Source organism: Puntigrus tetrazona, chromosome 22 (genome assembly GCF_018831695.1).
Source record: "Puntigrus tetrazona isolate hp1 chromosome 22, ASM1883169v1, whole genome shotgun sequence".
Classification (NCBI taxonomy): Eukaryota; Metazoa; Chordata; class Actinopteri; order Cypriniformes; family Cyprinidae; genus Puntigrus; species Puntigrus tetrazona.
In genome coordinates, this window is record NC_056720.1 from 13,184,227 (window position 1) to 13,202,543 (window position 18,317).

Consider the following 18,317-nt stretch of genomic DNA (forward strand, 5'->3'; position numbering starts at 1 on the left):
AACACTAACATGTTATACACAGAGAAAGAACACAAGTAGTTGAACACATCTATATCAGAAACAGAGGATAACAAAGTAGTGGTATAATAATGTCCTTACAATTTTATAGTATTTGTGTATATACTTCCATTGAAAGCAAAGGTCAATTTTTCCAGAACACCAAAAGTCACACATCTGCCATTATCAAGAAACAAAATGGGGTTTTGTACAACCACACACTGTCAGAAAAATGTGGAAAAAAAAACCCTTCAGAACTTGTCACTGGTGTAAATCCCTCACAAGTACGCCTTTTCTACTCTTTGGTGCATATTAGTAGGTTTTTTAACCTAAACAGACAACCATGGTGTTAGCAACACCAAAGTCATTGGTTTGATTTCCAGGGAATTCAACAATTCATTCTGCAAACTGCTTGTGCAATGTTGGCTCACGTGGAAGTTGGAACCTACTCCAGGGTCTTCTGCCATATCTCTTGTTCTTTAAAACCACAATAATGGGGAAGACTGGTGGGAAGACTGCTGACCAGACCACCCTCCACAAAGAGGATAAGTCACAGAAGGTCATTACTGAAAGAGATGGCTGTTCAGAGTGCTGTATCAAAACAGTTTAAATGCAAAATTTTATGAAATTGGGCAGGAAAATGTGCACAAGGATCAGCTGATTCTAACACTTGGGAGAGCTTCATAAGGAGTGGACTGAAGCTGGACTGCATCAATAGTCACAACGCTGAGATATCTTCAGGAAAGGAGCTACTAAGCCACTTCTGAAACAGAAACAACAACAGGAGCATCTTAACTGGGCTAATGAGAAAAATAAGTAGGCTGTTGCTCAGCAGTCCAAAGTCAGAAAAGTAAATTTCGCATTTCATTTGGAAATGATCTTGAGTCCAGAGGAAGACTGGAGAGGAACAGATTCCAAGCTGCTTGAAGTCCAGTGTAATGTTTCTGAAGACAGTGCTGATTTGGGGTGCTGTGGTGTCTGCTATTGTTTGATCAGAAATCTCCTGGTAGATGACTGCAGTGACTTTGGACACATTATGCTTCCATCAGCAGACCAGCTCTATGAAGATGCTGATTTCCTTTTCCAGCTAAACTTGAGCACTTGCCTACAGTGACAAAACCACCTCCAAGTGGTTTGCTGACCATGATATACTATGCTTGATTGGCCAGCCAACATGTTTGACCTGAAACCCATGTGGAATCTATGGGATATTTTCAAGAGAAAGATGAGAAACAGTGAACTCAACAACACAGGCACACTAAGGACTCAGCAGTGCCACAAACTGATCGCTTCCTTGCCACTGATGCTGGAGTTTGTGCAGAAGGAGCCCAGAGCAAGTACAGAGTGCATAAATTAACATACCCTTAAACATACCTTTAGATAACTTGAACTTTTCTGCAAATCCTTTGTTTATTCATCTATTGATTGAAATATTCTCATATTTTGAGATGCTGGATTTTTGAATTTCAAGATCTCTTAAAGAATTAAGTTAATGTGGTTTTTGGATATCTTGTGATTATAAGTTCCAACATATTTGATCACTGTGTTTCCAGGAACAGCTCTAAGATCTCTGTAATGACCATATACATGTGAACCTGCCATATTTGGACAGTTTTAAAATCTAAAGTCACCACACACACTCACACAGGTTTGTCGTGTATCATGTGTTCTGTGTGACCTACTTTCAGTTAATTGTCGTATCGTGTTCAGCTGTGTCTTGTTTAAGTATTTACGTTGTATATTTATGTCCTGTGGTTTCAGTTCTGATCTCGTCCATGTTGGAATGTGGTTTTGTTTATCTGTCTGTCTGCCTACCTGCCCGAGGTACTAATTCTGTATATGTGTATGACTGAACTTGTTAACTTTATATTCTCGTTGAGTGCTCCTTCATGCTAAACCACGCTGTGACAGGCTGTCTGAACTTATGTTACCATTAATAATTTCTGAAGATGAGCCGACCAAGTCTTGTGTGTAGGATACTGTGGAAAAATTGGAAATACTATCTGAGAAAAAAATACAATTAAAATATATTATTTTTACGCAATATAAAACAGTCTTACCTGGTTTGTGCATAATATTGAGATGGATTCTTCTCAATACGATGCAAGCTTACAAGTATTTCAGTGGCAATTTACACAATTTACAGTTTTCTGCCAAAATATGGAAACTTTTTGTGCATTTGTTTACATGACAACAGCATTTTTGGGACTGAAAACGCATACATTTGACAACATGTTTCAAAGTGCAAGTTTCTGAAAATGCTTCCATTATTGTCTCAGTGTAAACACAACTAATATTACATAAAGTAATCTTAGATAATGGTGACAAACAGCTGAATGTCAGTTAATAACCCAAACAGACACCACTTCTGTATGTTCATTCAGCATGAGCTACAAACCAATAAGTTACTTAAAAGTTTGCTTTAGCGACACACAAATGCTTGCTGTGAAATGACATTGTAATTGTTCACAACCATAATATTTTGAATTGGTAAAAGGGTCAAGAGCACAACTAAACTAATCACTGATCTCCAAGGTGGTGACATTATTTTAACCAATAAAACATCACCATCTGATCCTCTGTAATTTTCAATAACAGCAGGTGTTTATCACTAATAAGCTAATATCAGTTAATTACAGTCTACAGTTAATAACACTTAATTAATAGCTTCAGTCAATAGCTGGTGGTGTCCTCAAGCAGTGTGACCAGGTGTGCTCAGGCCAACCACAAAAGTCTTAGCCAGGGTGGGTTGAGTGTGTGTGTCGTGGGTGGGGTTTATTTATGGGCTGTAAAGAGTTATTAAATATATATTATATGATATTATATAAAGATATATTAAATATATTTATAGATGTATTTGTGTTTTTGTGGTGGGTGGGGATCATTTACAGGATATAAGAGTAAGATATATGGGATATATTTTTATATATATTTTTACATGGAATATTTATCTGGGGAGATATGTTTTAAAAGTATTGTTTGTTTATATGTAGTTCATTATGCTGCGAGAGAAATCACTTCTCTTGATACACCAGTAAAGGAACAGGCCACAATTTCTGTGAAATAATATGGAAAGAATGAAAATGCAGAAATATAATACCTTAATAAAGTATAATACCTAATGTATTATACATATGAGCTTCATAGAAAATGTTACCAGGAAGGGGTGTAACATTTCTGTCACAGGCTTACGGTATTCGGCCAATCACAACTCACTGGATACCAGTCAGAGCTCGCCTTGCTTCTACGAATGGTGAGCTTTGTACAAATCCACGCGTTTCAGGAACTCAGAGGAGAAACTTCATCAGGGAGCACTCCACCACGGACTGTTTGTGCCACCCCAGTCTGCATTTCTCTGTCTGGACTTAAGGACTCTTATTGTGAAACATTTATTCCTCATCATGTCTCTGTTCACCATTACTCTGCCTCCTTTGTTTGTTCCCATAGCGACTGATTAACTCCACCCCCTTTTTATATTGTTATCTTGTGCATTTAAGCCCAGTTTGTCATTCAGTCCCTGTGGAGTATTGACCTAGTCATACAAAGTCTAGTCTAGTCTAGTCTAGTCTAGTCATTTTGCAGACGCTTTTATCCAAAGCGACTTACAATTGAGAGTACATCAAGCGATTCATTTTTTGAGAGACAAACAGACAAGAGTAAGTGCTTGTAACACCAAGTCACAGGCAGTGTTCAAATTAGTACAAGTCTAGTCTAGTCTAGTCTATCCTCCTGTGTTCTGACCTTTTGCTAGCCTCCAGACTGTTGTTCTGTGTCACTCCCCTGGACAGTGTTCAACCTCACTGGATTATTCTTGAGTTTTGCCTCTGCCAGACTGTTTGCTCTTTCTTTTGCTGCTTTATGACCATGTCTTTCAATAAAAACCTGCTAATGGATCAGTAATGATCTCACTCATACAGTTTTGTACTATTTGTCTAAAACTCCAGTGACGGGTAGGTGTAGAGCTGGGGTTAGGTGTAGGTCATTTTGTGCATTCGTTTATGTTACGAACTTTTAGAAAGGGTCTAGGGGTGAGGACGCAACATTTAAAATTAATGCTGGGGCGGAGTTGTAAAAATGACCACGGACGACGACAGAGTCCGTTTTAGCGGTTTATTATACTCTACTGACAAAGAGTGTGAAATATTTACAAAGTGTGAAGGGGAAAAAAAAAGAACTAAGAGAGGCGCCAAAGTAAAGAAATAAATATAACAAAACCCCAAACTAAGTAGCCCAATATCCCTGTAAGCTAACCAAAGAAAAATGTGAAAAACAAACCGAAATCTTCAGCGCGTGCGGCGCCGTAACTAACCTACTCTCACTAGGACGAAAAAACAAAAGTACAAAAAGGCGCTCACTCCTTACCTGGTGTGTCTAACATGAAATAACTACGTGCAAAATGTGTGTCGTACGACCTAACCCTGTTCTCTTTTACCCAAGAGAAAGGACAGATAATTCTTAGGCAACAATGTCAACCAAGATGCTGGAACCGAATGAGTTAGACATTAGTACACACCAGAAAACTGAAACGAATCAACTGTGTCACGAAACACCTGCGTGTACTGAACAATGAGCACTGAGCTACAAGCTCTGAGCTACCGAACTTAACAAGCAGCGCTCTTTTTAAACTGCTGGAAGACGTCGGGTTGGCTGCACCGGCGACTCCGGAACGATGATGGACAGCCGCATCCTCCAATCAGCAAGCGCGTACCTGAGAGAACGAAAGATAGGGGGCGGAAGAGAGACAGCTCTCGGGGAAAACAAACAAAAAGACCACACAAACAACCAGACACACACGGCACGTAACAGTTTAGATGACAACAGCATTTTTTGGGACTGAAAACGCTTTATGACCACGTCTTTCAATAAAAATGGTTATGGATCAGCCCACCTCAGACCCCTTCATAACACATTACACCAAATACACTAATTAATGTTCTTTTTAGCACATCATATGACCCCATTTACGCATTTTAATAATATAACGGTGTTATATGTTTGGCTGACAAGTTTCTTTTTCTTTTTTCATTTCTAGCCTGTACATATAAATAAATTTGCATTTTAACACGATGCCTCCTAATGGCCAACCATTCACTGGGCCTGTAGCATGTACTTACTGTAGCATTTTGGCCGTCTCTTGGCATTCAAAATGGCCAACATGTGGTTAGTTTTAAGTCTGACTTCCTGTAAGTGTTGTGGTTTTTGTTCTGTGAAAGACAGCAACATGTAGCTTCATTTCTGAAACATTTTAAAAGCATTTCATGTACTTTGCAGAAAAAAAGAAAAATCTTCATAACCTGCGTTGTGCAAAATTCTGTTGGACATTTCAGAGTGTTGATTTGTCGTGTTCACATGAAGCACACGCTTATTGCGTCTCTTAAAATATAATCCACATTGAATCTGTGCAAGCAAACCTTTGTTGAGTGTTTGCAGTTTGCTTGACTCAACTTGAACTCATATTATTTCCACTGAGTTGGTCACCTGACAAAAAAATGTCTCTTATTTGACTAAACGGGTAGTTTACCCTTGATAAGAGCTCCCATATGCTTTACATATATCGGCATCACATGATTTCCTTAACCACAAATGGAAAAAGAATGGCGGTGCAGTCAGCAAGGTTTTAGAAGTTTGGCAGAGTGATTGTTGTTATTTCTACATTATTCACAACGTATATAAACACAATCTTTATATCTACAAAAAAATAAAATTAAACAACTTAATCTTACTCATAGTCTCTGAGCTCGTCTGGTTTAGGCCTACATTTGATCTGCAAAAAGGCGTTTGGCTAGCAATCATCTAGTAGGTGGAAGATTCCATTGTTTATTTAAAAAAAGGGAGAAAAGCTTATTTCTTATGTCTTATTTATTTTTATTCGGTATACACATACAATACAAATACAAGCAACCCACTGATATAAGGTCAGGAACAAGCTTTACTGTTTACGATTTGGGCTGCAGTCAAAAAGCACAGGTTTTGTTCAATGTCTTCACGCATTTGAGAAAAGACCACCTCAGTATACTGAAAGAGCAACGAGGCAGCAGTTTTATTAGCAGTATTAGCAGTTTTTTCTGATCCAAAAAGTGATAAATAATCTTAAAAGTAATAAAAATAAATCATTTTAAAAAGAAGTTTTGCATAATTTACCATTGCCTTTGGCCCTGTAAGTTGTTTGCGGACAGTGCGCTCTGAATCTGCTTCTTCTCTAGAGTAGCAACATACATAACCTTCAAGAGAAGAGGATCATTGTGATATTTTACAGATGGATTAAATGAGATGACATTAATGACCTGAACTCACCGACCACCACAAAGACCAGAACACCATGCATCAGACCAGATACGATGATAGCAATCACCCACGGTCTCTGAATCTGGTCCGCACGATTCACCACTGTATGATTCTGCTCGATATACCTCACCACAGTGTGATTCTGACACTCAGGTAGTTTAGTCGATTCTGTAAAAAAAATTGCTTTACATTTAAATAACCAAAACGCACGGCCTGATTACTGATTGCTCACTCACCAGTAATGTAAAGTCTGGTGCCGTTGCTGAATTTTGGAGGTGCTTCTGTGGTCATGCAGTAATAAACACCTAACTCATCTGTAGTGACATTTTTTATGAACAGATGATGTTTAAGTTGCACTGAATATTTGGTTCTGAATCTCGGATGGTAGTAAAAAGGATTTGGTGAAGTTGAAAATAACCGCAATATCACAACTGGACGATTTGGTAGTTTTAGTAGCGTCCAGTAAATCTCTTTTTCTTCAAGATCGCAGTTTATGGAAACATTTCGTCCCAAATGTGTCAGTTCTGTTAAAGGCTCTACAGCTTGACTCCATATTATTAGACCTGCAAGATAAAAGCACAGTAGGATTCTTGTGAAAAACAACACTTGTTCAACAATAAATGTATCAATTACTCAATAAAATACTTACAGATGAGATGTTGGATGATCTTTGTGCCATTTTCGCAATTAAAATACATTGAGATGATTAAATCAGTTTGCTTTCAAAATTGTTTTTAGGCTGTAAATGTAACTGGCTTTGAAACCCAGAAGAGGATTATTCTCTACCAACCACTGAAAGGAAGTAACGCTCACACCATACCTGACAGATTTAAAGGAACAGTTCACCCCAAAATAGCCCATGAAACACATATGGAAAAATCAGCCTAGATCACTTGCTGGACAATGGATCCCAGTTTGAAGTTTAAAATGACAATGTCAAACATGAATTTTCATTTCATAAGATGTTAACATAACATAAGATGTTGATGGACTTGAGTGGTGTTGTTTACTTGTGGATTACTGTGATGAACTGTTTGGATTCTGATTCTTATTCTAAGATAACACTGATGCCATATGATAATACCTAGAATATCAAAATCGACTGTGCAGATCCTTTTCCTATCTAGCACCTAAACTCTGGAACAAATCTCCCTAACTCTGTTCGGGAAGCAGACACACTCTGTCAGTTTAAATCTAGATTAAAGACACATCTTTTGAACCTAGCCTACGTGTAACACCAACACACTTTTATTATTCAAATCCGTTAAAGGATTTTTAGACTGTATTAATCAGATCAGCTGGAACCGGGAACACTACTCCTAAAACACGATGTACTTTTAACATCGTAAAAAGAATGGCATCTACGCTAATATTAGTCTTGTTTCTTTATTAATCTGTTTCACAGTTTGTATCCAGATTAGATGGATCAGAACCCAGAGATTATGTTTATCAGAGACCAGAACACCTAGATGCGCCCGTGGACAGATCACCAGATCCTGATGCACACACACACACGCACACACTAAGTCATTTACACTATCTGACACAGCTGTGTTTAAAATTGAACTGGAAGTTAAGTGCTGGGTGTTCGGTCAGAGGAGAACTGACCCCAACTGAGTCTGGTTCTCCCAAGGTTTTTTTTTTCTCCATTCTGTATGGATGGGGTTTTGTTTCCTTGCCGTTGTCGCCTCTGGCTTGCTCTGTTGGGGACACTTAACTTCTAGTGACTATCGTTGAATTGACTACAGAGACCGTCTCTGCATTTAATAAGAAATTGGTCACTCTCGTCATTATACATCCCTGTCATTATCCTGTACAGTGCTTTGATGCAACCTGTGTTGTTAAAAGCGCTATATAAATAAAAATGATTGATTGATTGATTGATAGATAACATTTGTATTCAATATCACATTACACCAATAGACTAGTATAGATAAAACAACGGACATTAAGCTGTCCCTAATTCATAATGTATTGTTTCCATTGTTAATTACTACAGGAACTGAAAATTCTCACTTCTCTCTTTATGTCTCTCTTCATTAAAATCTTTCCCATGTACCGTAGGTAGCCAGCGGAACCGGTTCGATTCTGGTACGTCATTCTCTCCTGTGATTATCTCCTTCACTTCCTTCCAGTGTTTTATGGTGGTTTGACAAAACAATAAAGAAAGGTGCATTACCTCCACCTACTGATCTGGAGTGTGCATAGTTTAGGAAGAGGGAAAACAAACAAACAAACAAACAAAAAATAAATAAAAAGAAGAAAGAAAGAAACAATGAATGAAAACACAAACTAGATTATATCTATTATTCCTGTTTTTCAGATATTTAAATTATATTTCATGTACTCTTGATTGCCTTGACCCATTTCCTAACAAACCTTTAATTAAATTTGATCAACTTCCAGCCATCCTAATTCTTTAACACTCATTAATGAGGATGAGGAATCAAAGGAAGAAAATTTTAATATTCTTGACCGCTCTACACTGTAAACCCGGATTGTACTAACTCAAAAAACTGATTGCCGGTATTTTTAATTTTTTTTTTAAGTTTGCAAACTTAAATATCTCGGGATCTGAATAAAGACTTGCTTGTGTCTTGAAAGGAATGACTTGGTTCCTCGTCTGCTGAAATCAGCTGCTGAGTTAATGGCTGGAATAAACATATGGCAGGGCTTTAACTTTCTCACCCCTTGACTATACGTTTCTGGACCTTACTGATGGTGTGTGACTCCATGTAGCACCAGGTCCTGGAGAAACGTTGTCTCATTTCACTATGTACTGCACAGCTATATGAAGTGACAATAAAAGCCACTTGATTTGACTTGACTTGACTTGAAAGCGTCATAGGCTGCGCTAAAGGGATAGGCCCATATGTTATTAACAGTTGTTATTGAATGCATTCATAATAAATATTAATAAAGCAAAGCTTATTTAAACAGCAAAAGTTATAATATAACTATAAATTATTATGACAAATGTGAAGGGGGAAGAGAATGCACATGTGTTTCCTCGCTAAATACTCCTCATCACTCCTCGATCCTCACCTCTTCACGGGGGAATTAGAGAACAGAGATGTTCTATAATAGTGCTGAGCTCAATAATTTTTTTGTCATAGGATATATGATGGATGAGAGAGGAAACAAAGATGGATATTGAGAAGCACCCCAGCTGTTGCCTTCCAGCTTACAATATTCAGTTCCTGTGTTAGAGTGGGTGGAGTTAACATGAATAGACATTAGTTCTTCTGTTGTGGGCGTGTCTTGAAACAACAAGCACATGTGAATGGAATTGAAAATAATAGTGCACCATCTTCAAATTGCTACTTTTTTATAACACGTTTTGCTTGATGATTACATGCACACAGCCAAACTATCAATAAGACAATAAGCTATAGTTTTTACTATTTGGTGTGGTTTTCACGCTAGCTGACAGAAAACCTCTCACCGGCGAATTTTTTAGTTAGAAACAACAAAGTGCATGTTTGAATGTGTAAGTGCGATACACATTGTAAACAGCTTCAGTTACTCTAAATCTAAACTCTAGAGTCTAGACTGTAAGTGAAAAAGTTATTTGGTAATTTAAATATTCTTTGCTCTCTTTCTGCACAATGAAAGTGTTATAAGTACCCCATCTTGGAATGTTTTATATTCACATTAACGTTCAGTTCAGTCAGTCGCATTAAATAAGGCATGTGGCTACTTAAGCAAACAGACAGGTTTTATGCATGGTTAATAGATTATATTAGGCTACTTTAACCACTATAGATCAACTAAAAATATATATAAAGGTGAAAATCAATATATTTTAATAAAAATCTAATAAAAATTAAATGTTAGAACTTATGTGCTGTTATGCCCATTCAAATAAAACAAGTGCATTATGCCTCTGCTTCTGTCCCTGCTTTCTTGTCTAATTGTTTCCATTGTTTAGCTTGTTTGTACAACCTGTTGATGGTATTTGTCAAGATCAATTTCATGCTTTTGCTTTCATATATGCTCAGGTCATTACTGTGTTTGATCCTTTATTTTGAATGCACATAGATTTAAATCGCATTTAGTAGAAATCACAAAATTATATATATATATATATATATATATATATATATATATATATATATATATATATATATATATATATATAATATTATTATTATCTGTATTATCTGTAATGACTAGCCTGATGCTCCTCCTCTTCCTCTCAAACTAGATATGACCTTCCAAATCATTTTCAGTCAGAGTTACAGGCAAGTCAACACAGAGAAGATGAGAAACAAAGGGATAATTTACTTTAAGGAAAATAATTGTAGATTGTGGCAAAGGAAAAGGGTGAGTTACCTCGAGGAGAGTATATATTCTGCTGTTGTAAATTTAAATATTTTATATTTATTTAGGCAGAAAGCAGCTATATAATTTATATCTTTTTAAATTCTTAACAGACTCTGTTACATTTTACATTTTATATGTGTGTGTATATATGTGTATATATATATATATATATATATATATATATATATATATATATATATATATATATATATATATATATATATATATATATATATATATATCCTGAAAATGTATTAGTATTTATTTAGAAGAATTCTGGTCCTTCCATCCACAAGACAACATAAATTCCTTGTTTTCTCAAATTCCTTGTTATCGGAGCTGATATTAGGAAGAGAGTAGCAAGTCATTTAGCATATTCTTTTTCTGTTGCTATCATCTGTGTTTATGACAATAAACATTTCGAAAGCACATTTAAAATATATATAAAATAAATACATAAGTAGCATCGAAAGTTCTGTGTACGTTATTTAATTTTCTCATCATTATTTGCAGATCACTATGAGGAAGTCAAGGAACAAGACTGAACACTCTCATAATGGAAACTTAAATTGAAACTGAAATTCCTATCATGCTTTTCAAAAACAAAAATGTGGTAATGCAAGCCAAGATTTCACCTGAATTAAAGGACTGCATCAACCGGATTATAAATGAACCTAAAGTTACCATAAAACACGTATCATTTACCCTTCGAAATCACTTGAAGAATCAAGAAAGATGCGTTCCATCTTCACCAGTCAAGCACAGCTATTCATCAAAGGTATGTTAAGATCTCAAAGGTTTCAGTTGCTTTGCATTGCGTTTGTTTATTATCAAAACTGGATTCAGTTTTATTGATTCAGCGGATTCGGTCTTAATCTGCCTTGTTTGCAACAATGGATTAGCCAATATGGTAACAATATTGTATAATACTTAATTATATTGTATAATAAAATAATTAATATAATAATTAATTGTATAATAAAATATCACAGTAGTATTAAAAAAGTGTTCTCTCAAATTAATTTGAAAAGCATTGTGCAGACCAAAAGTGTTTGTGTGTGTGTGTGTGTGTGTATATATATATATATATATATATATATATATATATATATATATATATATATAATAAAATGAATATTGTTTATATATACTTCCTATATACTTCCGTCTCCATCTACCTGTGTAACAACGTCACAACTGCGCACGATGACATTTGACTCTGCAACTATTTTAACTCATTCATCGTAAATTCTTTAAATTGTTTACACGTTTACACGTTTACAATTGAGTGCCTCATCTGAACAAAAGCGAATTACCATGAGACAAAGGTACGTTTGAGACAAAAGATCCGAGATCGCCAACGCCACGTGCTATCATTAGAATAGCATGAAGCTAACTACATCTTTTGTTTAGGTAGCATTACATTTATTACAGATAAACGCATGTCCATTGTCAACCGGTAGACAGGTTTGGTTAGAAGGTTTTTTACAATAGGTCAAGGGAAGAAATAGGTGTGTGGATGAAATCTTTGCTGTATAATGTTATGTAACATGTTATGTTCTGGACCCTTTATGTTTAAAGCTCAATTTAGGTCCCATTTTGGTCCATTTTTTATTTAGACTGAGGGATATACATTCTTCAACGAACATGACTCACAAATTGATATGGCTGATATCTTTTATTGTTCTTTTTCCATAGTTGGCTCATCACCATCATCCCTGCGTTTCTGCTGTACATCACAGGTGAGAATTAGAATAAAAATTCATGTCACATGCAGGTTGACGAACGGTGCGTTTGCCGTTTTTAGGTTCTTTCTCTGCTCCCGTGAGAGTCACAGTTAAAGGCTTTGTTGGAGACTCGATCGTCTTGTCTTGTTCGATCCCTGAAAGTGACGTTCAAGACAAAATGGAAGAATTCAGCGTGCACTGGAGAGATGATGACGGCAAGACTGTGTGGGACATCACTGGAGGCAACAGACCAGTCGAAGTCCAAGTTTCGAAGTACAAAGACAGAATCGAGACGTTTCCTGAGGAGTATAAGATGGGAAACTTCTCCGTCAAGCTCAGCGGTCTTCAAAAAACCGATGCAAGGAAGTACCACTGTCACATCACAGGACCTTCTCAGAATCACGCCATCACTGAGCTTCAAGTCGAAGGTATCTAATCGGAGTTTAATTGTAAGAATATGATTAGGTTTCAAATTCTGATTGTTATTAGTTGACCGACCAAACGGTGTTAAAACCATTGCTATTGTCATACTGTCTCATAGATGGACCGGATGGAAGAGGAAACCATGGAGAACTATCATGGATTGTGTTGCTGATCGGTTTTCTTTTCATGTTTATCTGAACTATAATTTATTTAAGAGTTGTACACTCTCAGAAATAAAGGTACAAAAGCTGTCACTGGGGAGCTAACTTTTTAAAAGGGACATGTTCTTACCCAAAGGGTCCAATTTGGTACCTTAATGGTACATATTAGTACTTAAAGTGTATATATTTGAACCTAATACGTACAAAAGTGTTCCTTTTGAAAAGATACCACCCCACTGACTTTATTTCTTGCGTATTTCAGTCAGCGATTTTCAAGTATCTTTGTGTATTTTCATTCAAATTTCAGAAATCAAGTCGATCCCCTTGTTTTCAAGCATTGCATTACATTATTTTTATCCATTTCAATCATCAACATGGCACTTGCCTTTTATTCATCTGTGTTTCTGCTAAAGATGTAACCATTTCAGTCATTTGCCATTTCTCTCAATGTTATGTGTGCAATTAAATAACATCAACCCAGGTAATAAACTGTAAAATAAAATTTTTATGCTTCTGACTGAACCCACTTTTTGTTGGAGTGGCATGAAAGTTGAGAAATGTAAATTATTAACATTTACTATTAACATTTTCCTCACAAATAAAATCATTTTAAATGAAATAAAAACTTTTATTTCAGCTATCACTTATTTCCATTCATTTTAAATTGCTATAATGTACTATAAATCACACTGTAAATACATATAAACTATTATCAATGATAAGCACATCATACTTATAATAATTTAATGTAAAAAAAAAATCTAAATAATTAACTAATAAAAACTATAAATTTAGTATTTGTCAATGACACTTAAATGTTGGTATCTAGCCATAGCGTCCTTCATTTTTTCCCCCCACATCTCATTTAATCGAAAAACGACGAGCAGATGTTTCCAGGAACAAATTTATTTGCACTAAGCATCATAGCGCTGTTTTACAAGAAGTGAAAACAACAGAGTTCAACTCAACATCTCATACGTATTAGAAATTATATTAGCTTAAATATAAAATAAATTAAATATAAATACAATTACTTTCAATTAAATAAACACGCAATAAATAAATGTAGTGCATACACTCGCCCGAAGCATCAGAGGTATTAACAATTAAATACGGCAGAATAGCAAACAATTCCACACAAGTCACATTTTATCAGAATTCCTGAATATTATCAAGCTAGTCGGGGTAGACTCCATATTTTACTTTGTTTAATGTGAATGCAAAAGCGGTAGTGTCTTAATTAAGGAAATGTATTGATTTTATCCACTGGACATTTTCTGGAATGTCATGTTTGCAATGTTGAATGACAATGTGAAATATGAATAGCGCCCGTTTATGACACCTACCTTAATTATAACAGGCCTGATATGTAATATGTGTGTGTGTGTGTGCGTGTGTATGCGTTTCCAAATGCTTCTCAGTTTTCACAATTATATCTAGATGCTAGACACAATTCAGTGAAAAACTAGATACAATCTAACGCTGTAGTTCCTGCTTCGGAAAATAGTAATAGTGCAAAGTAGAGGCTCACTGCAATTAAACACACACTGCCTGTTTAACAGTCATCTCTCACACTCAGAGCTGAAGAGTTACGGAGAAGAGGAGAATTAACAGAGACACGATCCAACCTGCTGTGCTTTCACCTCCTCCGTTAGAGTCTGGACTTGTTTGGATTCCTCTCGGTTTCTCTACAACACAAAAACAATGAAAAGGATGAAAAAGAGTAGCACGTAGGCCATTACGCTGCACTTCAAAATCATCACGCGCTCAAAGCCTGCAGGTGAAGTGTGTCGCTTCTGTACCACCGAACGTAATTTGATTTATGTTTCTTCGTAATCTGTTCATTTGTTTCTCGGGTCTGTTATTTTCAGGCTAGTTTCTTTAAAAATGTAATTTAGTTAAAATAGCCATTTAATTTTTAAGTGCATTATTTATTTTGCTATATCAGTTTTTTTTAACAGTCAAATCATCGATCGTGATTAATTTTTTGATTGCATAATATATACCGTGTATATTTATTAAGTATATGCAAAGACACACGGATGCAGGTTTACGCTGAAAAAAATATTTACATGCATATATTTATATTACTATGCATTTTAAATATGTACATTCATGCAATTTTGGGCCCTTTGACAAAATGTGAGGTTTTTCAAAAATATATAAACAGAGTGCAATATATATATATTACAGTGCAACAGTGACTTTTATCAATCAACGAGACACAACATAAATAAATTAGAAATTATTTTTTGTTTAACCTGTCAGTGACTTAAAAGCTAAATTATAATACTATGTAGAATACCCCTTAATACTATACCATTTTCAGCGATATCCATGGAGCATTAATCTCAAATATTCTACATAATGAACCCGATCGGCTTTATAAACTCTAATTTAAATAAAATGTAAAACCCCAGCTAAAGTTGTTGTTTATGTTTCGTAATTTACAGTATTTTCTGCATAAAATTGATCTACAAAACGTAAAGTTCATCTTATTGACAAAGCAAGGCTATGTCAGACATTGAAATAGTAGAATTAATGCTTATAATCAAACTGCAACGCCTTTTAGCCTGTTTTTAAAAGGCAGGATCTCAGTGACATTCTGGTTACCTCCTTCTTCAACTGGGAGGAGAGTTGGGGGAACTTCGTGAGGAAGAGTAGGCGAGGAAGAGGCCGCATCCGTACAGTATTAGGGATATCTCATTATTAGTGAACTAGTCATCTGCTATCATACACGGCGGTAGTATTCAAAGTCCGCTAGCATAGCTAGCCAATAAGATGATGCTGGTATATTTGCTACAAATTCTAATTCTGGATTATTCATTGGCGAAAAACGTAACCTGTCGAATTGAGTATCAGATGGCGCCTCGCTATGCAAGTAGCGCCGACATTACATCAAAAGGAAGCTTCGTGAATAAACGTATACCTTTGTTTTCGAAAAACGTAGTAATTGTCGACCCGTTTTCTCTCTCTCTACGCTCTTGACGTCATATCTGCTTTGACACTTCAACACAGAGAGGGGTGTCATTTGACTGGAGATGCAGAAATAAGTAATTTTGTGTTATTTGTAGATGCATATTTTTAATTTCTTCCACTTTACCGCTAGTGGCATTACAGCAGATCTCTGGGGGCCCCTAAAGGGTTATCCTAACCCCAAACGTTTGGTGCGTTTCCCGAAGCAACTGCAGCACGGTCGCGAGTTCAATCGACCATATAGCCAACGATGCTTTTTGGAAACGCGTCTCTGGTTATTTTGCATTCATATGAAAATTCTTTTGAAAATTAAACCCAGGTGAGAGCCCTTCCTTCACTTCTCCACTTAAATGCGAAGTCACAGATTTTTAAGAGCAAACCGTATCATCGCACCTTTGACTTGAAGATTTACGCATTCATTGAGGCCAAACTCGATAACGAAGCAGCAATACGACCCTTCGTCGCTTTTCTGAAGACTCCGGAGCTTAAGAGTGAAGTTTCCTTTGGAATACTCCGCAGGGAACGTTTCAGTCCTGTCCCTGTACTCCGGGGCCTGCTCCTTGGTCTTCCCTTGACCATTCAGTATGTCATAAACATTCTTGTTGTCGTCGTATCTCCAGTGCGCGGTGATGACCGTGATCGTTGTCCTCTCGGCGTGACACGGCAAAAGCGCAGAACCGCCGATAAACCCCTCAACTGTTTTCTGCGCGGATGCTGAAATCGAAGACCAGGGACATGTAAAAGACAGCCGATGCTGATTTTCATTAAAGTCAAAGTAATATCCGCGGCTTTTAAGTACTTACCGTCATTCAAGAGGAGCATAACGAGAAACACACTGCGAAAAACAAACACAAAAATGTATTGCTTAGACATAATGAACCGTGATGAACTTCTATTGCCCAATATTAAAGATATGCCTCGGGGTACTAGTTACGGTTTATTAAAAATAGCTTTTCGTGAGGGGGACTGACGGACTTCAACAACAGCTACTGCACAGAGGTCAACAAAATGTCACTTCTGATGACAAATGAAGATAGAAACTTCATTCATTTATTTCAAAATTGGTTTCCATCTCTGTTGCAGTAGTTTTGGAAGCGTCTAAAAGGACGGCACCCGTATGTCATTGGTGTTCGGTGAAGAGTTTTTGGATGCGTTCGACTTAGGAGTTGGTTATATGCAGGCCAGTCAAGATCTTCCACGCTGACTCGATCAATCATTTCTTTTTTTAACCTTGCCTTATACACAGACGCATTGTCATGTTAGAATAGAAATGGATGCGGTCCAATCTGTTGATGCTTTAACATTAAGACTCGTACTCGTATTACTAAAGTAGTTAAACCTGGAAGGGGGTGACCCAATGCTTTTGCAAATATAGTGTATATTTAAAAGAGGCTTTTGTGGAAGTGTGAAGATAAACAAGATGATTTGTTTATATATATATATATATATATATATATATATATATATATATATATATATATATATATATATATATAAAATAAACAAGATGATTTGTTTATTTATTTATATATATATATATATATATATATATATATATAAATTGAACTAAAATAAACACAACAGGTGCAACACTTCAATGCCAGATAATTAGCAATTATACAAAAACATAAACTGTATTAGTTCGTTATATAATACAGCCTATAATATATAGGCATTAATAAACGCAAAAAACACTTGATTTACTTTAAGGAAGTACAGTTTTCTTTAGGTTCAACTGGCCAGATGGTCAAAAATAAAAACAAGAAAGAGACGTAACTGCGAAAAACCTTTTTTTTTTTTTTAACGGATGCATTGGATATTATATTTCTTTGTTCCTGGCAATATTTAGGACGTGTTATCATAGCAATAGCAACGTTATTTATTGATAACGTTGCGCTAGCACAAAGCCTCTGTTAGCTAATCCTAACACTGCCGACGCATCTTGTCGTCAAGGCCAGAGAGAGAAAAAAAGATGTCTAACTGCAAGACGACGGCAATTTCAGCACAACGTACCTTTCGAGCATGACGCGCAAATTTGTAACAATGTAAACAGGTAGTTGTCGGAAAAATTTCAGCTGGAATATTGCGTGGTCGTTTTTATTTGCATTGCTGCGCATGCGCACGGCTGTCGTTTATCCAGTTAATATACATTAAACATTGATATATACACTGTCGTGTAAAATAAATACTTATATTTATATACATAATACAGTCTAATTTTTGTTTTTAACTGGCGTGTTCGGACTGTTTGTGTTGCATAAAAGCGCGTATTAGGCTAATTATTTTTAAATGCGCATTCAACTAATCATTACATAATAAAGATACTCGATCAGCAAAACAATAAAACCCCTTAAGCCTATACCCATACACTATGGAAAATATGCGCAAAGGTATACTAATTTATTTTTTTTAATTAAAATTT

At 36.0% G+C, this 18,317-nt stretch overlaps 2 protein-coding genes and 1 long non-coding RNA gene across 5 annotated transcripts; 1 reads left to right on the forward strand and 2 right to left on the reverse strand.

The window, feature by feature from the left end:
• Positions 1-4,108: 4,108 nt before the first annotated feature.
• LOC122327153 lies at positions 4,109-7,432 on the reverse strand. Of its 2 annotated transcripts, none has more exons than XM_043222346.1 (5): positions 6,932-7,432; positions 6,519-6,845; positions 6,292-6,450; positions 6,139-6,218; positions 4,109-5,201 (listed from the first exon to the last, which is right to left on the reverse strand). In XM_043222346.1, exons 1-5 carry the CDS (start codon positions 6,978-6,980, stop codon positions 5,139-5,141), a joined length of 678 nt encoding a protein of 225 aa, XP_043078281.1. In that variant the 5' UTR covers positions 6,981-7,432; the 3' UTR covers positions 4,109-5,138. The 2 variants fall into 2 exon arrangements, with proteins under 2 accessions (XP_043078281.1, XP_043078280.1); XM_043222345.1 differs by lacking the exon at positions 4,109-5,201 and adding an exon at positions 5,230-6,012 and having other exon boundaries at positions 6,932-7,430.
• A 3,081-nt stretch (positions 7,433-10,513) lies between these two features.
• Positions 10,514-13,433, forward strand: LOC122327167. Of its 2 annotated transcripts, XR_006247612.1 has the most exons (5): positions 10,514-10,608; positions 11,122-11,386; positions 12,307-12,350; positions 12,416-12,763; positions 12,877-13,433. It is a non-coding gene; the product is annotated as an uncharacterized LOC122327167 (long non-coding RNA). The 2 variants fall into 2 exon arrangements; XR_006247611.1 differs by having other exon boundaries at positions 12,307-12,763.
• A 374-nt stretch (positions 13,434-13,807) lies between these two features.
• Positions 13,808-18,043, reverse strand: si:dkey-222p3.1 (uncharacterized protein LOC100007529 homolog). The gene is made up of 4 exons (XM_043222354.1): positions 17,909-18,043; positions 16,699-16,730; positions 16,289-16,609; positions 13,808-14,607 (listed from the first exon to the last, which is right to left on the reverse strand). The coding sequence occupies exons 1-4, from the start codon at positions 18,010-18,012 to the stop codon at positions 14,495-14,497; spliced, it is 570 nt and encodes a 189-aa protein (XP_043078289.1). The 5' UTR covers positions 18,013-18,043; the 3' UTR covers positions 13,808-14,494.
• Between the last annotated feature and the right edge of the window lie 274 nt (positions 18,044-18,317).